The sequence below is a fragment of the Patiria miniata genome, unplaced genomic scaffold, assembly GCF_015706575.1.
Source record: "Patiria miniata isolate m_02_andy unplaced genomic scaffold, ASM1570657v1 HiC_scaffold_13, whole genome shotgun sequence".
In the NCBI taxonomy this organism is placed as follows: domain Eukaryota; kingdom Metazoa; phylum Echinodermata; class Asteroidea; order Valvatida; family Asterinidae; genus Patiria; species Patiria miniata.
Window position 1 is genome coordinate 13,905,436 of NW_024037051.1, and position 17,442 is coordinate 13,922,877.

Consider the following 17,442-nt stretch of genomic DNA (forward strand, 5'->3'; position numbering starts at 1 on the left):
GTTCATACAAAACAAGTATATACGTCATTTGTTTTGTTCTGTACATGGATGATGGATCCATAGGCCTATACATGTACACATTTTTTGGGGAAAACATGCAGTTCCTTTTTCTGAGAGACTAAAAAAGGTCATCACTGGCAATGCTGATGACTTATGCCACAATTAATTCCTTCAAAAAAAAGTGCCACTTTGGGAAAAAAATCAATTACATGTTCATTGTATATGTTGTGGCATACATTTAACTAACATAATCCCTATACTTGCTGAACCATGATAAATAAATTCTATTAAGAATTTCACATTCATGATGTACCCCTCAAAAACCAACAGCATCATCTACAGTAAACCGCACTTCCAATATACCAATTTCCTTTGTAGGAAATCATCACTCTAATCTTATTCCCAATCTTTCTTAACGGAGTAACTCCACTCCCACTCCAAGTAGATATTCTTGTCATCGTCTAAGAATTTACCCTTGACAATGTAGACACCACGGCTTATCATACCCGCGGGTAACTCATCCACAGGAGTCTGGAAGATCTGCTCTTCCGTTTTGGGTCCGTAACTCCCAACCATAGAATTTGCGTTGTCCACTGCAAAGAACAAGTGGTTGATTGAGGTTATACCAGAGTTGTAATGACTCGAGTCAATGACTCGACTCGAGTCCGAATCGAGTCACATATTTTGGTGACCCGACTCAACTCGAGTCCCTAAGGGCAAATGACTCGACTCGACTCGAGTCCTTGCGAGCAAATTACTCGACTCGACTCGAGTCCCTCATCAGAATGACTCGACTCGACTCGAGGAAGGCTATTGAGACTCGAGTCCCAAAAATATAAGCAAAACTTTGCGAAAAATATTTGCAATGACGTTGGCGAATAATGTATACATATACATACGTGGTTCGATCAGTGTCCCCATTAGTTGAATGACGATCAGCTGGCACCCACTTAGTAGTAGCCCGAATGTAAAAATTAAAAAGCCAAAAAATGACTTCTCTCTTGTGTTTATTTATTGTATAGTGTATGCAGTGCTCAAATATCTGTGACTCGAGCTAAATACTTTGACTCGACTCGACCACACACTGTGACTCGACTCGACTCAATTCGACCGTCTTGACCTAATGACTTGACTCGACTCGAGTCACTTCTTTCAAATGACTCGACTCGACTCGAGTCACTAAAATTAGTGACTCATTACAACTCTGGCTTATGCAGGGTGAGTCCAAAAAAGCGGAATCCACCCCCCCCAATATATATAGTAAAAATGTGTAGCACCGAAAATAATAATGACTGGAAAGCCAATTTCAGAAACTGCTTTTAGATAAAAAAAAAAAAAAAATGAAATTGCATAATCCGTTCGAAGAATAGGCCTATATCACCATTTAAACGCAATGACCCTAAAAAGCGTTTCGTCCAAAAAAAGAGAGCAATATATTGTGTCCTGTTTGGAACAACAAAGATAATGACACGGAAAACTTGTTTTAACAACTGTCAACAATTTTAGTACATAATATCTTTACTAACAACCCTGCTTAGGCAAACAATATCACTTCTACAATCCACTTTAAAATAAAACAAAGAAGACGGGCCTTCAAAAGAACCTTGTGAAATATTTTAAAGTTTTAAAATTAGGTTTTATCGCTGATGATGTTTGTAGACAAATGTGACGACTATTCTTGAAATCGCATTTTAAGTTTTATGGTCACCGTATTTAAATGGTAATATTCTTTGAAAAATGTTTGAGCAATTTTTTTAAATCTAAAAGTGCCTTCTATGAAACAAGCTTTCCAGTCATTATTAGTTTCGGTGCTACATACTATTTAAAATATGAAATATGTTTTTGGGGGTTGGCGTTCCGCTTTTTTTTTGAGTCAAACTGTACATGTTATTTGCATTTCCTGGATTTGAAGAGCCAGCCAACCGACCGACCGACTGACCAGTATTATTACCAGCTCGACTGAAAATGATTAATTGGACTGCCTGACTGCAATGTCCAACTGACCAGCCGTGAACCTTTCGAGCCCTGCTTAAGTATGCAAGCTTATAGGTTTGTTATTTTCCATTTGTCGATCACCTGTCGTGATGTGTTCTTGGGGATGGTCGTAAGTTCCTTGACAACAGCTTAAAACACGTCGCAAATTACGACGTGTCTAGTAGTCATCGCAAAATAAGAAGAGTCCTTTTTTTAGCCAGTTTTATGCCAAAAACATTACATAAAGTAGATTATAATACTGAGGCAATGTGTGTAAAATTGTAAATAGAAAATTCATTGAATAAATATGAATTAGACTGGAATATTGATTTGAAATTTCAAAGTAGCTATACAGTCCACTTACAGCTTGTTTTCCTTCAAAATTGCATCTCACGACCGCCATTTTGTTTTAAGCTTTAACAAATATCGAGCTGAGATCCGACGACTCTTTGTTGAATATCAGACGACTATTTACTGTACGCTGACTACTGAATACATAAAACAGTCACCGAGTTGTGCTATAAATACACATGCGACGCGTCGCACTAACGACGTGTTTTGTGAAATGGATCGCAGGACGCGTCGTAGCTGCGATGCATCGTAGGGATACGACGCGTCGCAGCGCTCCGATGCATCTTAAGTTACGAAGAGTTTGATGAAATCAGGATCAATTGAACTATGTACACGGAACGCAGTGGCTGCGCTTTGCGGCAAAATTGCAGTCAGGCAAGATGGCGTCGGTTGGTCACCCCAAACTGTATGGTCTTTGCTGATGACGGGGTACTTGCGAACGGAGCGGATAATAAATTTCTCAACAAGTTTGAATTTGCAACATACTGACAAGGATAAAAGGATGTTCAGGCAATAACAAGGGTAATTGAGGTCATCCTTGCGCGAGGCCAATAAATATTTTTTTATGGGATAATAGGTGTTGGTTGAGTCCTGAAATAAATAAGACCAGTCCACCTGGGTTCCGCCAAGCCGCCGGTTCCGCCACAAATGGTATTAGAAGTGTAAGCGGGAACGGTTTCGCCACGCTATTTTCATCCTTAATCTAAATGCTACAGTCTCTCACTACATCCCGTTGATCTGCTGAGCACTCTGCCTGGCGTTACTTTGTCTTAGTGCATCACTGACTGTAGCTATGTGTGAAAGCAATACTTTGGTATGATGATGAGTTTTATCTGTATTTGGGTTAAATTCTTCATTTCATAATTTGTTTTGATCAGTGGTGGTTCTGGCATCACTTCTTTTTTGCAGTCGGAAGGGGGGGGGGCGGAGGTCATGCCCCCAGCCCCCCCCCCTCCCCGTCTCCAAAAAAGTGCCCATATTCTAGCCTATTTAGAACTTAAAATTCAATCATTTCTAGAAATTTCCTTCCCCCCTTTATTGTTCTGTCCATTTTCATCATTAATTAAAGTAGATTTACAAGTGATCATAGATTTTGCATCCCTAAGCAATACCCTTAACCGCGATGGTTCCTCAGCACAAACAAAGAAAAGGCAGCTATTAATTAGGGCACCATGTCGCGTCACATTGAGACTTTTTTTGGAGGGGGGTCCAGAAAAATTGTGCCAGATGGTTAACCTGTACTACGGGTGTTTTCTCACAAAAAGGCGCATCCATGCAGTGTTCTATTCAAGTTCAGTACATTACAAGTCCATTCACAAAAAATCACAAATACATTTTAAAAATCTGGTCATAAGTAGTAGAGGATGACTAATAACAAAAGAATGCATTAGTCAGAGGTCATTTCAACAGCTTGTGAAAGGACTTGGGACTGGATTGGATATTGTGTGACTAAAATCAAAATGCAACACCGTACATTCACTCACCTCTGATGCCCTTTCTGGAAACAGCGTAAACAAACCGCAGTCCAGAGACAATCTGACGTTGGACCTTTATTGGATACAGACCCAAAAAAACCCAAAGACAACAATTCAAGAATCACGAAAAACCTTACTATTAAATCTATTCTGTTCGGACCGCACGCCTGAGTGCAGAAGTCATCATCATAACGACAGGTCTGATTGGGTTGAAGCTTGGTGCGTACCTAAACCTGGATGTGTTATAGATGAAAATGTAAGTGACGTCATGATGACGTCATCACGTGACAAGTGACGTCATATGCTTTGAAGGCATATATCTACAGAACGACAGGTCCGATTGGGTTGAAAGTTGGTATGTGCCTAGAACGGGATGTGTTATAGATGAAAAATGAAGTGGCATCATGATGACGTCATCATGGGTCACGTGACGTCACGTTTAAGATAAATAGATTTAATCTTTGAAAATAAATCTTAAATCAACCGTGACAAACCTGAAGATGACTTTTTCGAGAATCGATAGTGAACTTGCTTTCAACGATGTATGCTCTGCCTTAATTATTATTTACAGAACAATTAATATAGATGAAAATTGATGTGACGTCATCATGACGTCATCACGTGACATGTGTCATAATTCAAAGCCCTATGAGAATGTGATCACATATTATATGCAATGTAATCACGTATCATATGCAATTCAAAGCCCTATGAGAATGTAATCACATATTATATGCCACCATTTAGTATAAACAGAACTACACATCCTACCTGGATGGAACTTTACTTTACATGTCACATGTCACAAAAAGTTACCGAAACAGCCCTGTGTTTGTCCACAAACATAAGTCTAGTTATGACTTAATTTCGTTGCCTTGCTGATGCCTCTTGGATGTCTCAATGTTCGATGGTCAGTCGTAGCTTCTAATGCCTTCCTGGTGCTTCTTTGATGCCTGATGGCTAGTGATGACTTAATTCTGATGCCTTGGTGATGCCTCTTTGATGCCTCAATGCTCGATGGTCAGTCATAACTTATGATGCCTTCGTGATGCCTTGCTGATGCCTGATGGTCTGTCATGACCACCGAATGCCTTCCTGGTGCTTCATTGATGCCGCTTCGATGCCTGATGGCTAGTGATGACTTAATGCTATTGTGTTGCTGATGCCTCTTTGATGCGTCAATGCTCGATTGTCAGTCATAACTTCTAATACCTGGTTCCTCTTTAATTGATGCCCCTTGGATGCCTGATTGTTAGTGATGACATACTTCTGATGCCTTGCTGATGCCTCATTGATGACTCAACGCTCGATGGTTAGTAATGACTTCTACTGCCTTTGTGCTGCCTTTCTGGTGCCTCGTTGATACACCTTTGATGCCTGATGGCAAGTGATGACTTAATTCTGATTCCTTGCTGATCGATGCCTCTTTGATGCCTTAAATCCTCGATGTTCAGTCATAACTTTCAATGATTTCCTGAAGCCTCTTTGATGCCCCTTTGGTGCCTGATGGCTAGTGATGACTTAATTTTGATGCCTTGCTGCTGCCTCGTTGATGCCTCAATGCTCGAAGGCCAGTCATGTTTTATGATGCCTCTTTATTCCTCAGTGCTCGATGGTCAGTCATGACTAATGATGCCCTCCCTGATGCCTCTTTGATGCCCTTTGATGCCTGACAGTCAGTGATGACTTCTGATCGATGTCTGTTTGATGCCCGTTTGATGCTCGTTTGATGCCCGTTTGATGCCTGCCTGTGATGCCTGATGCTCAGTGATGACTTCTGATGCCTTCCCGATACCTCCTATTGATGCCTAAACAATGCCATGAGCTTCAGATTAATATCAGCAGTCATAATGTTTACATCAATTATATGTTTCTTGATGACTGATTAATGTACGCCTTCAATGTTTTTCTTTATAAACTTTGCTCAAATTGCTACTCTTTTGATGTCCAATGATGCCTAAAAGAATGTGATGCCTTTTGATGACCATTTGATGCCTATTTGATGGCAAAGCAGCTAATTCATGGCAAGTGCAGCCAAGCCGCCTGAAAGGTAAAGGGCGTTATCTCGGCATTGGGAGTTAAAGGAAATACACAACTTTTGCTTTTGCTGTACTTTTCAGAAAGGATGTAGTTTTGCGGAGTATATTGCAGCAAATATCGTCATTGAACTGACCTGTTAAAGTTTGTGTTTATACATGCAGATGCTGAAAGAAAAAAAAACCGAAAGCTGTTCTTGTAGTCTAGTTGCCTGACCTTACTTCAGACGAAACAGACCAATTTATAGAGGACGGGGAATTGTCAGGTCAGGGAACTGAATAACTGGTCTCCACCCGTTCACGGATGTGTAACTTCAAACAAAATGTGGACTTATTAAACCTTTTAAATTGGGGCAGTATTTGAACCAAAATAGTATTTTTTTCCACTGATGGGCAGTACAAAATAATCCACTTTTCTTGAAAATGACAGCACACCAGGTGCAATGATTTCACATGACGCATGGGCCCTGGACTATTATTTTTATTGTGTTTATGTTGCAAATGATTAAGGTGTATATATTCCCTTTTAGAAAATTCCAAGCATGCCCCATGGTGTGCACATTAGCAAGAACATGATCCCCAAAATTTTCTGGTTGGTGTGTTTTCCATGATTCAATATTTCAAACGCAAGCTCCGATATAATAGAATCTACTCACCTTGAATTGGATTTTATTAATCCTAAATTTGATTTTAATCTTCATGCTACGCACAATAGCGAGATCCATAATGTGGCTGTTGCATTTCCAATGATGCAATTCTTGAAAGGCAGGCACTGACAATATAAATTAGAATCAACTCACTCTGAATTTGAGTTTAATCCTGTACTCGGTGCCTTCCTTAACCACAATTGGTTGATGTTTCAATTGAGAAAGATCACCTTTGAACAAAGCAAAGAGGATGAAAAAAGTGTGACAATGCAAGTGAAAATTGGGAAAACAAAACAATTTCAAAAGAAGACAACCTTCAGTTTAAAGCCACATAGGATCACTTGCATTTGTTGTTGTTTATGAAATGGACCAATTTAAAGTCTGTTAATTAATAGCAGACATCGTTCGATTCTGAGCTATCAAATCCTTTGTGAACACTTTGCTGCAAAAAAAATCATAAAAAAAATCAACCCATCCCCCCCAAAAAAACACTGTATATTTTCAACCATCAAAATGCAGCTCTTAGAATTTGTTGTACATAGAACCCATAGGTCACAGGGAGTGCCCGAGTATCCGAGAAAATTGTTTGTTGCGATCATGCCAAGGCTAAGTCCTAACCAGTGGCGTAACTAGGGTTAAACGTCTGAGCAGGCACCTGCGGGTCAACTATTTTTTAAGGGGGGACTGAAGTGAGAATATGGTTAAGTGCATTTTTGTTAAATATTTTTTGGGGGGAGGGGGAGGGTTGTTAAAAAAATGATGGCTGTTAGGAAGTTATTTAGGCACCTTTTTCACATACAAAGTGTCAATGTAATGTGAGTTTCTTTTTTTAAGGCAAAGAAGTAAGGTTCATTTTTTTAATGCGAATAGCCTTTTGGGGGGTTGGCTTTTAGTATTGTTTTTGTTGATGTCGGGGGGGGGGGGCAACACGGGACACTCGCACATCCATGCTGAAATGTAGACACTTTTTTCCGGACATTTTTTGGCATCCGTAATATCAGAAAATGGTGGGGGAGGGGGCTGGTATACCATCTTCCAATGGGGGCGGTCTTCAAAACTGACGATTATGCAAACGTGGCGATTTTCAGGGCGCATTGTAATGCATTTGTCGTTCGTGTCCTCGCTATACCAATTTTGGGAATATAGTTACAAACAAAATATTATATATTTACCAACGTGGACAGACTGCATTGTGAGATACCTACCATAACGTGAATTACCAATATTAATATCCCTCTAGAAACTTTACGATAGTTTTTTTTTTTTTTTTTTTTTTGGGGGGGGGGATAATTGAACTGGTAGCTTGCACATGACACCCGACACCCGACCGACACCCGGGTGTCGGTCACTTCGCCGAGAACCACTTAGTCGACAACCACTTCGCCGTTCATGGGGCAGTGTGGTGCAACTTTCATAATTGTTTTGCCTTGTCCTTTTCTGGTAGCGTGAGTTATGCCTACTAATGACAAAAAATATTGCCAGACCAACAGAAGTTGGTTTTGTTGCCCTTTCTGTAGAATGTGCGCCTAATTTCAAAAGATTTTCTGTGAGAAAAATATTCCGAAGTACCATGGGTCCGAAGTCCCATTGGTCCGAAGTCCCATTGGTCCGAAGTCCCATTGGTCCGAAGTCCCATTGGTCCGAAGTTCCATTGGTCCGAAGTCCCATTGGTCCGAAGTCCCATTGGTCCGAAGTCCCATTGGTCCGAAGTCCTATTGGTCCGAAGTCCCATTGGTCCGAAGTCCCATTGGTCCGAAACAGAATACTGTGGCGGAACCGATCCTGACACCATTTGTAACGGAACCGGCGGGTGTTGACGGGAACCCGAGGGGACTGGTCTTTTTTATCCCAGGACTCCAACCCACACCAATTATCCCACAAAAATATCTATTAGCCTAACGAACGTGTGAGCGGCTACCCATACGAAAGGGGGGGGGGGACAATTAACGAACGGTGGACTAAGCCTAGGAGTTGTTCGTTTGGTGGAAATTTACCACCGTTTAGTGATTGAGTAATTCATTGAATGTAATTAGAGCAAGACAAGTAGCAACGATAGGCCTCAAAGTTAACTCAAGTAACCATCACAGTGAACCTAGTAACCCTCAAGGTGAACCTGAGTAAACCTCAAATAGACGAGTTATTCCAAAGACGATTATCAATAGGATTTATTCAAGAATAGTTATAACAAGGGTCAACTGCAGTTACTGCACCCTTTGTAGTAAACTTAGCCTTAGGTAACCCTCACGTGGTCAACTGCACCACATGATTATAAACTTATACAAGTATAATCCCTGTTATTATTACAGTTCCAATACCTCACACAGATTGAGTTGTCCCAATAACCCTCACAGAGGAAAGGTAACCCTCAAACCAATTTACACTATGAGCCCAATGAACATATAGCCCTCGCACAAGAAAGGTAACCCTCAACACGATTTATCGTCAGAGCAGGCTGTACTATGTAATCCAAATAACCCTCACACGATCTGAGCGGTCCTAATAATTAACCCTCACAGAAAACCAGTAACCCTCACAGTGAGTTATACTATATAAACCTTACGTGCAGTAAATCTCACATGAAACAGGTAACCCTCACAAGTGCTCAGAACACGGCAAAGAGTAAACTCGTTAGGCAAGCTAATCCAATGATTACGGCAATGATTGCCTCAGTCGTAAAACCCCACCGAATGGTGTCCAACCCACGACAAGCAATCTACCACCGAATCTCAGTCTCACTAGCCTCTCAAACCAAGTTCTACAACTCCTAGTCCTTTTGTTCTAGCATTTAATCAAGACACAATAATCAGTCTTAATTTCCCTACTAGATTCCATCTAAATCTTTGTCCCCAATTATCTTAGACAGTCGACACTGAATAACAGACCTTGAGCTACAACTTCACTCAATGATATATTAGATAACACTTAGCTTACTGCTAACTTGACTCGTCCCTGAACCCCGAAGCTTGGCTTCTTGCAACTTGGCAACAGCCTCAGAACGCGTTCCTACTGCATTGACGCCATCTTGCGAACTCACGAGATGATCTCAAGACCCCACGCTAAAGCATGCTAATTCGCGAACAGCCTTCACAATACGCGTTGCTGATTAGTCACTGTACACCATGAATTATTAATCTCCTGATCACGCAGACCAATTTATTGCTGATTGGTCCACGCGCACTTTGGCATTATAAGCACGCACCAAATGTCCTAGATCACACGCATAAATAATTCCTAGGACTTAGACTCCTACACAAGTCTTCATATACATGTACCCCTGGGCCTGTTTCGTCACAATACTGTGTAGTTCCACTTGTTCAGGTTGACTGACTCTAACCCTAACCCTAATCCTATGGGGCGTCGGACCAATAGGACTTCGGACCAATGGGACTTCGGACCAATGGTACTTCGGACCAATGGGACGTCGGACCAATGGAACGTTTATACCAATGGAACGTATAGACCAATGGGACTTCGGACCAATGGGACTTCGGACCAATAGGACTTCGGACCAATGGGACTTCGGACTGTAGAGACGTCCCCGAAAAATCAACCCTAAATGCTTTGAATTTATAGAATGACAGCACAGAATTTACGAAAGACCCCCTCTAAATATAACTGTGGAACTGCCCTGTGTTTTCGTTTACCTGTCAGATTCAGAACAGTTTCCTCGTGGTCTACTGGAGCAAATACCATGGCCTTCAATAGTACATTTTGTCCGCCTTCATCTAAAATTTAAGGAATTAAAAAGGTCATCTAAAGCACATGTTCAGTATACGTATTTAACTGGCTTATCCATTTTGTGCCAGCAACAAAAGAGATATAGCGCACAGCCGCACATAGGCGGGCGCTTTCGAATTAACATAAACCAAACAGGTGACGTCATCTTAAAGAAGATTTTAAGTTTTATATCGTTCGATTGGGTTGAAATCTTGAAGGTACATGGACAGGGATGTGTTATAGACGAAAATTTAAATGAGATTATTATGACGTCATAATGTGATTTTATTCAGATCTTTGAAATTTTGAAGATTATATTCATATCTCACGAACACAACATGATCAACTCAAAATTGATAGTCACAACTATCAGCCCAATTGTGTTAGAAAGTTGTGACTCGTTATAATGTCATCCAAAACATGACTTTCTTTTTATATTTCGATCATTTACACGCATATACACTTCCACAGAAAAGCATAAACCAGTAACAAAATCATAACACTGAAAGGTCCTATATATTCTGTTCTTAGACAGATATAGACTTTGTCTAGTTCTTCTTTTTTTGTTTGAATGTATTTGCACAGTACCTAAAAAATCTGCAGTGCTACCCAGTAGAGCTTGCTTGTACTTGACCAGACTTTCATCATCGGCGTCAAGTTCTTGAAGCGTCTGCAAGTCCATTTGTTTGGGCGGTGGGTAGTCGCGGGTAGGCTCTTCAGTACCCCTCTGAGCTGGCACGGCTTCTGGTTCATCTCCCCTCTTAACTGCACTCCGACAAGGAGAGACAGAATTAACTTTAACGCTTGTATTACATTATACTACATTTAAGAAGATTCCCTGCTGAAAATGATAATAAAAAGAACTTTCCGTGGTTTGGGCAGTACCTTACAAAGAATAGCAGTTGTTTTCTGCAGACTGACGCGGTACAGGGATGCATGGGTTAACACGTACCTTTTCCAGACATGGCGTTTCAGAGTTGGACTGTACCAAACTATTCCGAAGATTTAAATTACTACAAGCAAATGTCAATGTCTGAAATAGTAGAGACTACTTCCAACTACAACTGCCTGAAATTATACAAATGAATGTGCTATTTTTCGTGAACATTTCACAGACTTTCAGGAAGGAAGGGGGATTGTTTTGTTTGTAACTTTTGTTTAATGTTGTCCATCGTCTTTACACTGCTTAAGGATACCTTTAAGGGTGTGCTTAATTAACCAAGAACACACACTAACTCCGCATGGCAAAGAATTGCATATTTTAAAAGTTTACTCTATTTTCAAATATTTGCACAAGTTTGGCAATTTGGCCATGACAAATCAAGGTAGGTCCGTGTGACCATGTGACACATTAGTGTGTTTGGCAGTTTGGCTTCATCTGATATTTTTGTTGTGAATCTCTTAATAGTCGCACGCTCACTCTCCACGAAGAGATGTCCTTTTGTTAAAGCAGTAAGAAAACAGGTATAGCAGACTTTTATTTGCTTATTTTGTCAAAATTAAATGCAAAACCTATTCATTTTTTTGAATGAGATTTCGTCCAAAAGCGACATTTAGTTATTTTAATTATTTCTTCACAAATCTTGAATTATTAGCTGCTAGACAATTTGTCAGGGAGTGTTTAATTTAGGCAAAACGCCCTTTTTTAGTGGGTTGCAAAATGCCTAACAATGGGATGAAGTACAATTTTCACTAAATTAAAAAAAATAAGAGCCAGGAAACATGCTTCTTTAACCCTGAACTCCAAAGAATGTATTGGGGATGCAGTACCAAATGCTAAAGAAACACTAATGGTAATGGGCTTTGTACATGTAAGTAGATGGCACATTTTGACCACTTTCGAGATCCCCAGGGAGGAACAGTATACTGCATACGTGCAGGCTGATAGTCGAGCATCGACCTCCCACCTTGAACGTCCTGTTTGTCCCTCTTCTGTTTGTAGTCGAACTTTTTTTCAGAAGACCTCCATATTAACACCGCAAGCGTCGTGCGCACGGTAACCAGGGCGTTAATGCGTTTGTATTCCATCCGGTGTGTCATCGAAGCCGATACGCCCAAAACGGAAACGCACGATCAGCAAATGAGCGTTTCATTTTGCTCTACGCAAACAGCGCAACGTATGCTCGTCCCTCCGCTGCAGATGCTTTTTGCCGTGACGTTTTTTGAACCGTCATGACGCGCTTAAGTTATTTGCGTATCTTCTACTTGCGCGTTGCATTTTTAGAGTACACATTTAAAATTCAATCCATCTATTTTGATTGTGTTCTACAAACACGCACATAAATTCAAAATGTCTGCGCTCAGAGCGGCTTCACGCGCGCAAGAATAAGGAGTTAGCACTCTAGTAATTTAATATAGCTCTATGCTTATAAGTGAGATTAGTAAAGATGACAGATACAATCACGCAAACCTACACTCGGTCAGGTATTCCCGCAGGTATTCCAGAAGCAACTCATCTTTGGCCGATTTCTCTGAGAAAAGTAAACAACAAGTGAAATCAAACCTAGTCAAAAAGTGGATAGACATACAAATGTTATAGTTGTGTAATGTTATTGTTATGTTTCCTCTAAGATTTTCGTCATATATTTTGTAAACGCAAACTTGAATTGTACCTTTAATGTTATTTAATATAATACATAATATTGCTCCGTCCTTTGAATATTTATGGTATGGCTGTTCTATACTCGTAAGCAATTATTACTCATTTAATGTGTTTTGATGCTTAGAAGTATAAACAATTCGTCTGTTTTTGTGTAATGGCATGCTTAAAACAAGCTACAACACAATACAATTTTTGCTACCTCTACCAGTCTTTACATCTTAACCAAGACTAGTATTATTCCTCATTTCTGCCGTTATACGAGGAAATACATGTGTTTGCGAATAGTTTAATTCCCAATCGTATAGACAAAGCGCAGTTAGAGGATAAAGGCAGGGTCAAAAAGACTGTGTGTCAAATGCCAGGCTCGTGTCATCAAAGGCACAATTCCCTCAAATATTTTCCCTATCTGTCCCACTTTAAGTCTTACATAGGGTCTATCTTACAATCACATGAACATGTACATACCTTGAAGTGCCGTCGCACATACACAGCTGAGGCACATCAAGAGAATCACACAGGTGTGTCCCTTCATTTCAAGTCTCTTCTGTTCTTTTCTAACGAAAAAAAAAATGGGGCAGTCATGTTGGGAAGACATTTGTATTGATACACCGTGGAAGTGACCATGGGAAGTGAAAAGTCCCATCACCCATCTTTGGTTTAATTGTACTCACGTATGTCGCTAGAGAAGGGGTGTTGGCCCCCTCCACCCAATCAATCGGTTTGTCGGCAAAGCTATCGTCCTGTCGGCAAATATACTTTAGTTTTGGAGTTTGTGTATATATACACGAGTGCCACTAGTGAGCGCAAATTTGCATCCTTGTGGAGACATTTTCACAATAGGGAACAAAAGATTGTATAGTTCTCCACAGGGCAATTTCTATAGATGAATAGGTCTCCACAAGGTTTTCACGAAGTAGATATATGGATTTTACCCAAAAACTAGAAATTTCCAAGGTGGGTTGATTTGTCGCAAATGGAAGAGTTTTAGAAAAGGGATATTAAGTCCGAATTTCAGCCAAGGAAATTAATTCTGGTTAAAATAAGAGCATTTTGGAACTTCACTTTCAAACTCGAAAACTGTACTACACGAGAACAAGGAAATGTCTCCACAAGGATACAAATTTGAGCATGTGTGAAGGGGTGTGAGAACCCACATCAATTGGTTTTGTCGGAAAAATTGTCGTCCTGTCGGTAAATATACTTTGGTTTGAGTACACACAAGTACCACTAGAGAAGGGTAGGGGTGACATAAATTTTGGCAAAATTGTCGTCCTGTCCAATATATGCTTTGACGAATGGCGCAACCTATCTTCCCATAATTGTTTGAAGATCGTTCGCTTTGAATAGTGCGGCCCGGGGGTAGACGCCATCCAACTTTTGGGGGCACTGATCGACATGCCCCAAAAGTTGGGTGGTGTCCACCCCGGGCTAGCTTCCAGTACAGACGGCCTGTCGACAATTTTCTGTCAACACCCTCCATTAAAATTAACATTGGTAGGCGACGCCCTGTGTTTGCAGGGGCCGTATCATAAGTCCGACGCCTCATAGGTCCGACGCCTCATATGTCCAAAATTTCGGACTTATGAGGCGTCGGACTTATGAGGCATAACATTTATTTATTCCGCCTCATAGGTCCGACGCCTCATAAGTCCGACGCCTCATAAGTCCGACAACGGAAAAACGAGGCGTTTAATTTGTCGGACATACAAAACTGTCGGAGCTATGAGGCGTCGGACCTATGAGGCGTCGGACTTATGAGGCGTCGGACCTATGAGGCGTCGGACTTATGGGCCTTTATTTTCTTAGGGGATGCGATTCTGTCGGACCTATGAGGCGTCGGACTTATGGGCCTTTATTTGGTTAGGGGATGCGATTCTGTCGGACCTATGAGGCGTCGGACTCATGAGCGGACCCCTATTTTCATTTCTCACAGCGCTTGTACCCGAGTTGACAGGGCAATAATGCATTCACTGGGGGGGGGGGGGGCAGGTGCAATGTTATTATAAATGAAATCCAAGATGGCAGCTATTTTGACTAATCCAAGATGGCTGCCATCCATCTGGGATACATCATCAGCAATAGGTCATTAAGATTATAGGTATCAAATGTATGGGGTTTGCCACCGAAATTGACTTCGTACGACATTCGAGTCCAAATTTAGAGGGAAAATTCATTTGGTACATGTCCACACATGGCATCCATTATTTTAACTTTAATTTAGGCAAATTGATATACGGCATTTATGCAAATTATACGGCATTTGGAAAATTTCGGAAACATAGTGATCTTGAAATTTACCTAGGACTAGAATAATGGTAATATCAATGTAAAAGGACTAAAACTGTCTTTTAAAGTACCTCCAAAATCTACCTAGTATGAGAAATATGACCAAATCAATGCAAAAGTCCTAACATAAATTAGGCATATTTCCACCACCTGGATTTTTAAAGACTTTTAGTATGTCATTTTAGGGACCTTATAGAAATCTACCTAGTATGAGAAATTAAAAAAAAATTCTGTTGCAATTTGTTTGAAGTCAAACCTTATATTGCCTGTACTAGTGGTTGAAACGACACAACACGACAAGCCCGATTGCGCCTGTGATAATCAGGCACACACACAAGCCACTGACACCGGTGCGGCCGCCATCAGTAAAGAAGACATCCAAAAGGAATTCAGCGCGGTAAAGGCTACCGTCTCACGAGTACAACTGGACTCTTCACTCAGGCTGTGTGAGGGCCCCAACAGGTACCAATAATAAAACTGAGAGGGCACTTTACTTTCTGCTACAAAAGAGCAGTCGCTACCTAGAAACAGTTCTGAAAGTGCTTCAGCTAGCAAAAAGCGACCTTCACAAGAATGAGAGTGTGGATCCAGCAATCTTGGACCAGCTGGCTCTAACTTTCTAACTATTCCAAATGGCAAGAAATAGGTGCGTCTCCTACTGTTATTAGTTGGCTTCAATGTGGTGTTACACTACCGTTTACAACTGACCCACCGGTGATTGAATTGCCTGACAGAAATTTTTCAAGTGATCAAAAAACTTTTTGAATAGTGAGATTAAGAACTTGCTTCAGAAAGGTATTATTGCCAGATGTGCTTTTAAACCTAGGGTTGTCTCTCCACTGAATGTGGTACCGAAGAAGGGCAAAAATAAGTGGAGACTTATTATTGATCTTCTTGTTGTTAATTCTTACATTGACGCTCCCAAGTTTTCTAACGAGAAAATTGATGTTTATTCATTAGTGAAGAGTGAGGACCAGTTAATTACGATTGATCTCAAGGATGGGTTTTATCATGTGCCTGTTTGTGCATCTCATCAAACCTTCCTAGGGTTTAAATGGAATCATAATTGTTTTTGCTGGACCAGACTTCCATTTGGGTTAAATGCCTCACCTTACTTCTTTGCAAAAGTTTTACGACCTGTTCTTGAATATGTTAGGGTCTAACAAACAAAAGAGGCAGGTTGGATGGGGCACTACTTTGGCGCATAAAAACTACGTTTGTGGTTGGCGCTGTAGAATTATGGAGTAGAGGATTACTGGTCACATATGATTGCCTGTGTTGATATAAACACTATATAGGATAAGGGATTCGGCCTTGGTTTTTTGTATTATACCTTATTATAATAATAGTTATTATAATTAGTATACAAAAGATTCCCAAAGACCGCCCTAAAGGTACTGTAGCTTGCTAGCGTTAAGAAACCTGTAGAAAGGATAATAGTGAGTAGTAATTACAGTTTTAGAGGAGAAGACAGAATATTTCAAAGGGAAAAGCAACCGAATGAGGCAGGGAGAAGCTCGGCCACGTGTATGTTGGCCCATGTGGAACTCGGACCCGGGTCACAGCGGTGGAAGGCGAGGACAGTACTGCTACGCCAACCTGACTGAAGTAATTGGAACGAGTTCATATTTTCAATCTCGTCTGAGTTTTTGAAAGGTTAATTTGGATTAGGGACGCCCAAAACGAAAGTTATCCATTGAAACACATGTTCTTCTCACCCCGAAACCTATCTGTACAGTCCTTTAAGTCGCCGTAAGCTCTGGGGATTAGCAGGACATTAGGCCTTGTCGTCGTGTTGCTAATGTGTGCATGCTGGCCAGCATTGGTAGGCTAATATACATTGACCCGTTCCTGAATCACACGTTAATTAAACTCCAAACTACAATGTAAAAATGTTTGGCAAATAATTCGTTGAGCAAAATATAAACAACGCAATATGTATTAGGCAATGTTGCCCAATAGTTAAACGTGTTAACTATTCGCCAATCGTTGGTCGAATAATCAACCCTTTTGCCCAACTTTTTTTTATTACAGTGCAGGTTTGAAACTGTACGGCATTGCAAAAACCACGACGTTCAGTTCAGTTCAGATACATATATTTACGTTTGAAAACCTCTGAACGGTTCGTGGTCAATGGAGCTGGAGGTCCGGTGGAAAAAAAAAGAAAACCAGGTGAACTTACCACGATGTTACAAAAGTGAGTCACAATAATAAGGCGGCAACTTGCGCTTTACTAAACACCAACCGATCTCCACGAGGGGCTCCAAATAGCTGTCTTTTTTTCTGCGGCTCTCTGTACGCTATCCAGTCACACTGATGAGAGAGTAGAGTGTTTTTTTTATGGCGAGGACACG

At 40.7% G+C, this 17,442-nt stretch overlaps 1 protein-coding gene and 1 long non-coding RNA gene across 2 annotated transcripts; both read right to left on the reverse strand.

Moving 5' to 3' along the window:
• Positions 1-349: 349 nt before the first annotated feature.
• On the reverse strand, positions 350-11,165 carry LOC119721599 (rho GDP-dissociation inhibitor 1-like). The gene is made up of 6 exons (XM_038191680.1): positions 11,153-11,165; positions 10,789-10,965; positions 10,128-10,208; positions 6,637-6,713; positions 3,810-3,873; positions 350-593 (listed from the first exon to the last, which is right to left on the reverse strand). Exons 1-6 carry the CDS (start codon positions 11,163-11,165, stop codon positions 397-399), a joined length of 609 nt encoding a protein of 202 aa, XP_038047608.1. The 3' UTR covers positions 350-396.
• Positions 11,166-12,614: 1,449 nt separating this feature from the next.
• On the reverse strand, positions 12,615-17,442 carry LOC119719324. The gene is made up of 3 exons (XR_005269899.1): positions 17,271-17,442; positions 13,268-13,351; positions 12,615-12,671 (listed from the first exon to the last, which is right to left on the reverse strand). It is a non-coding gene; the product is annotated as an uncharacterized LOC119719324 (long non-coding RNA).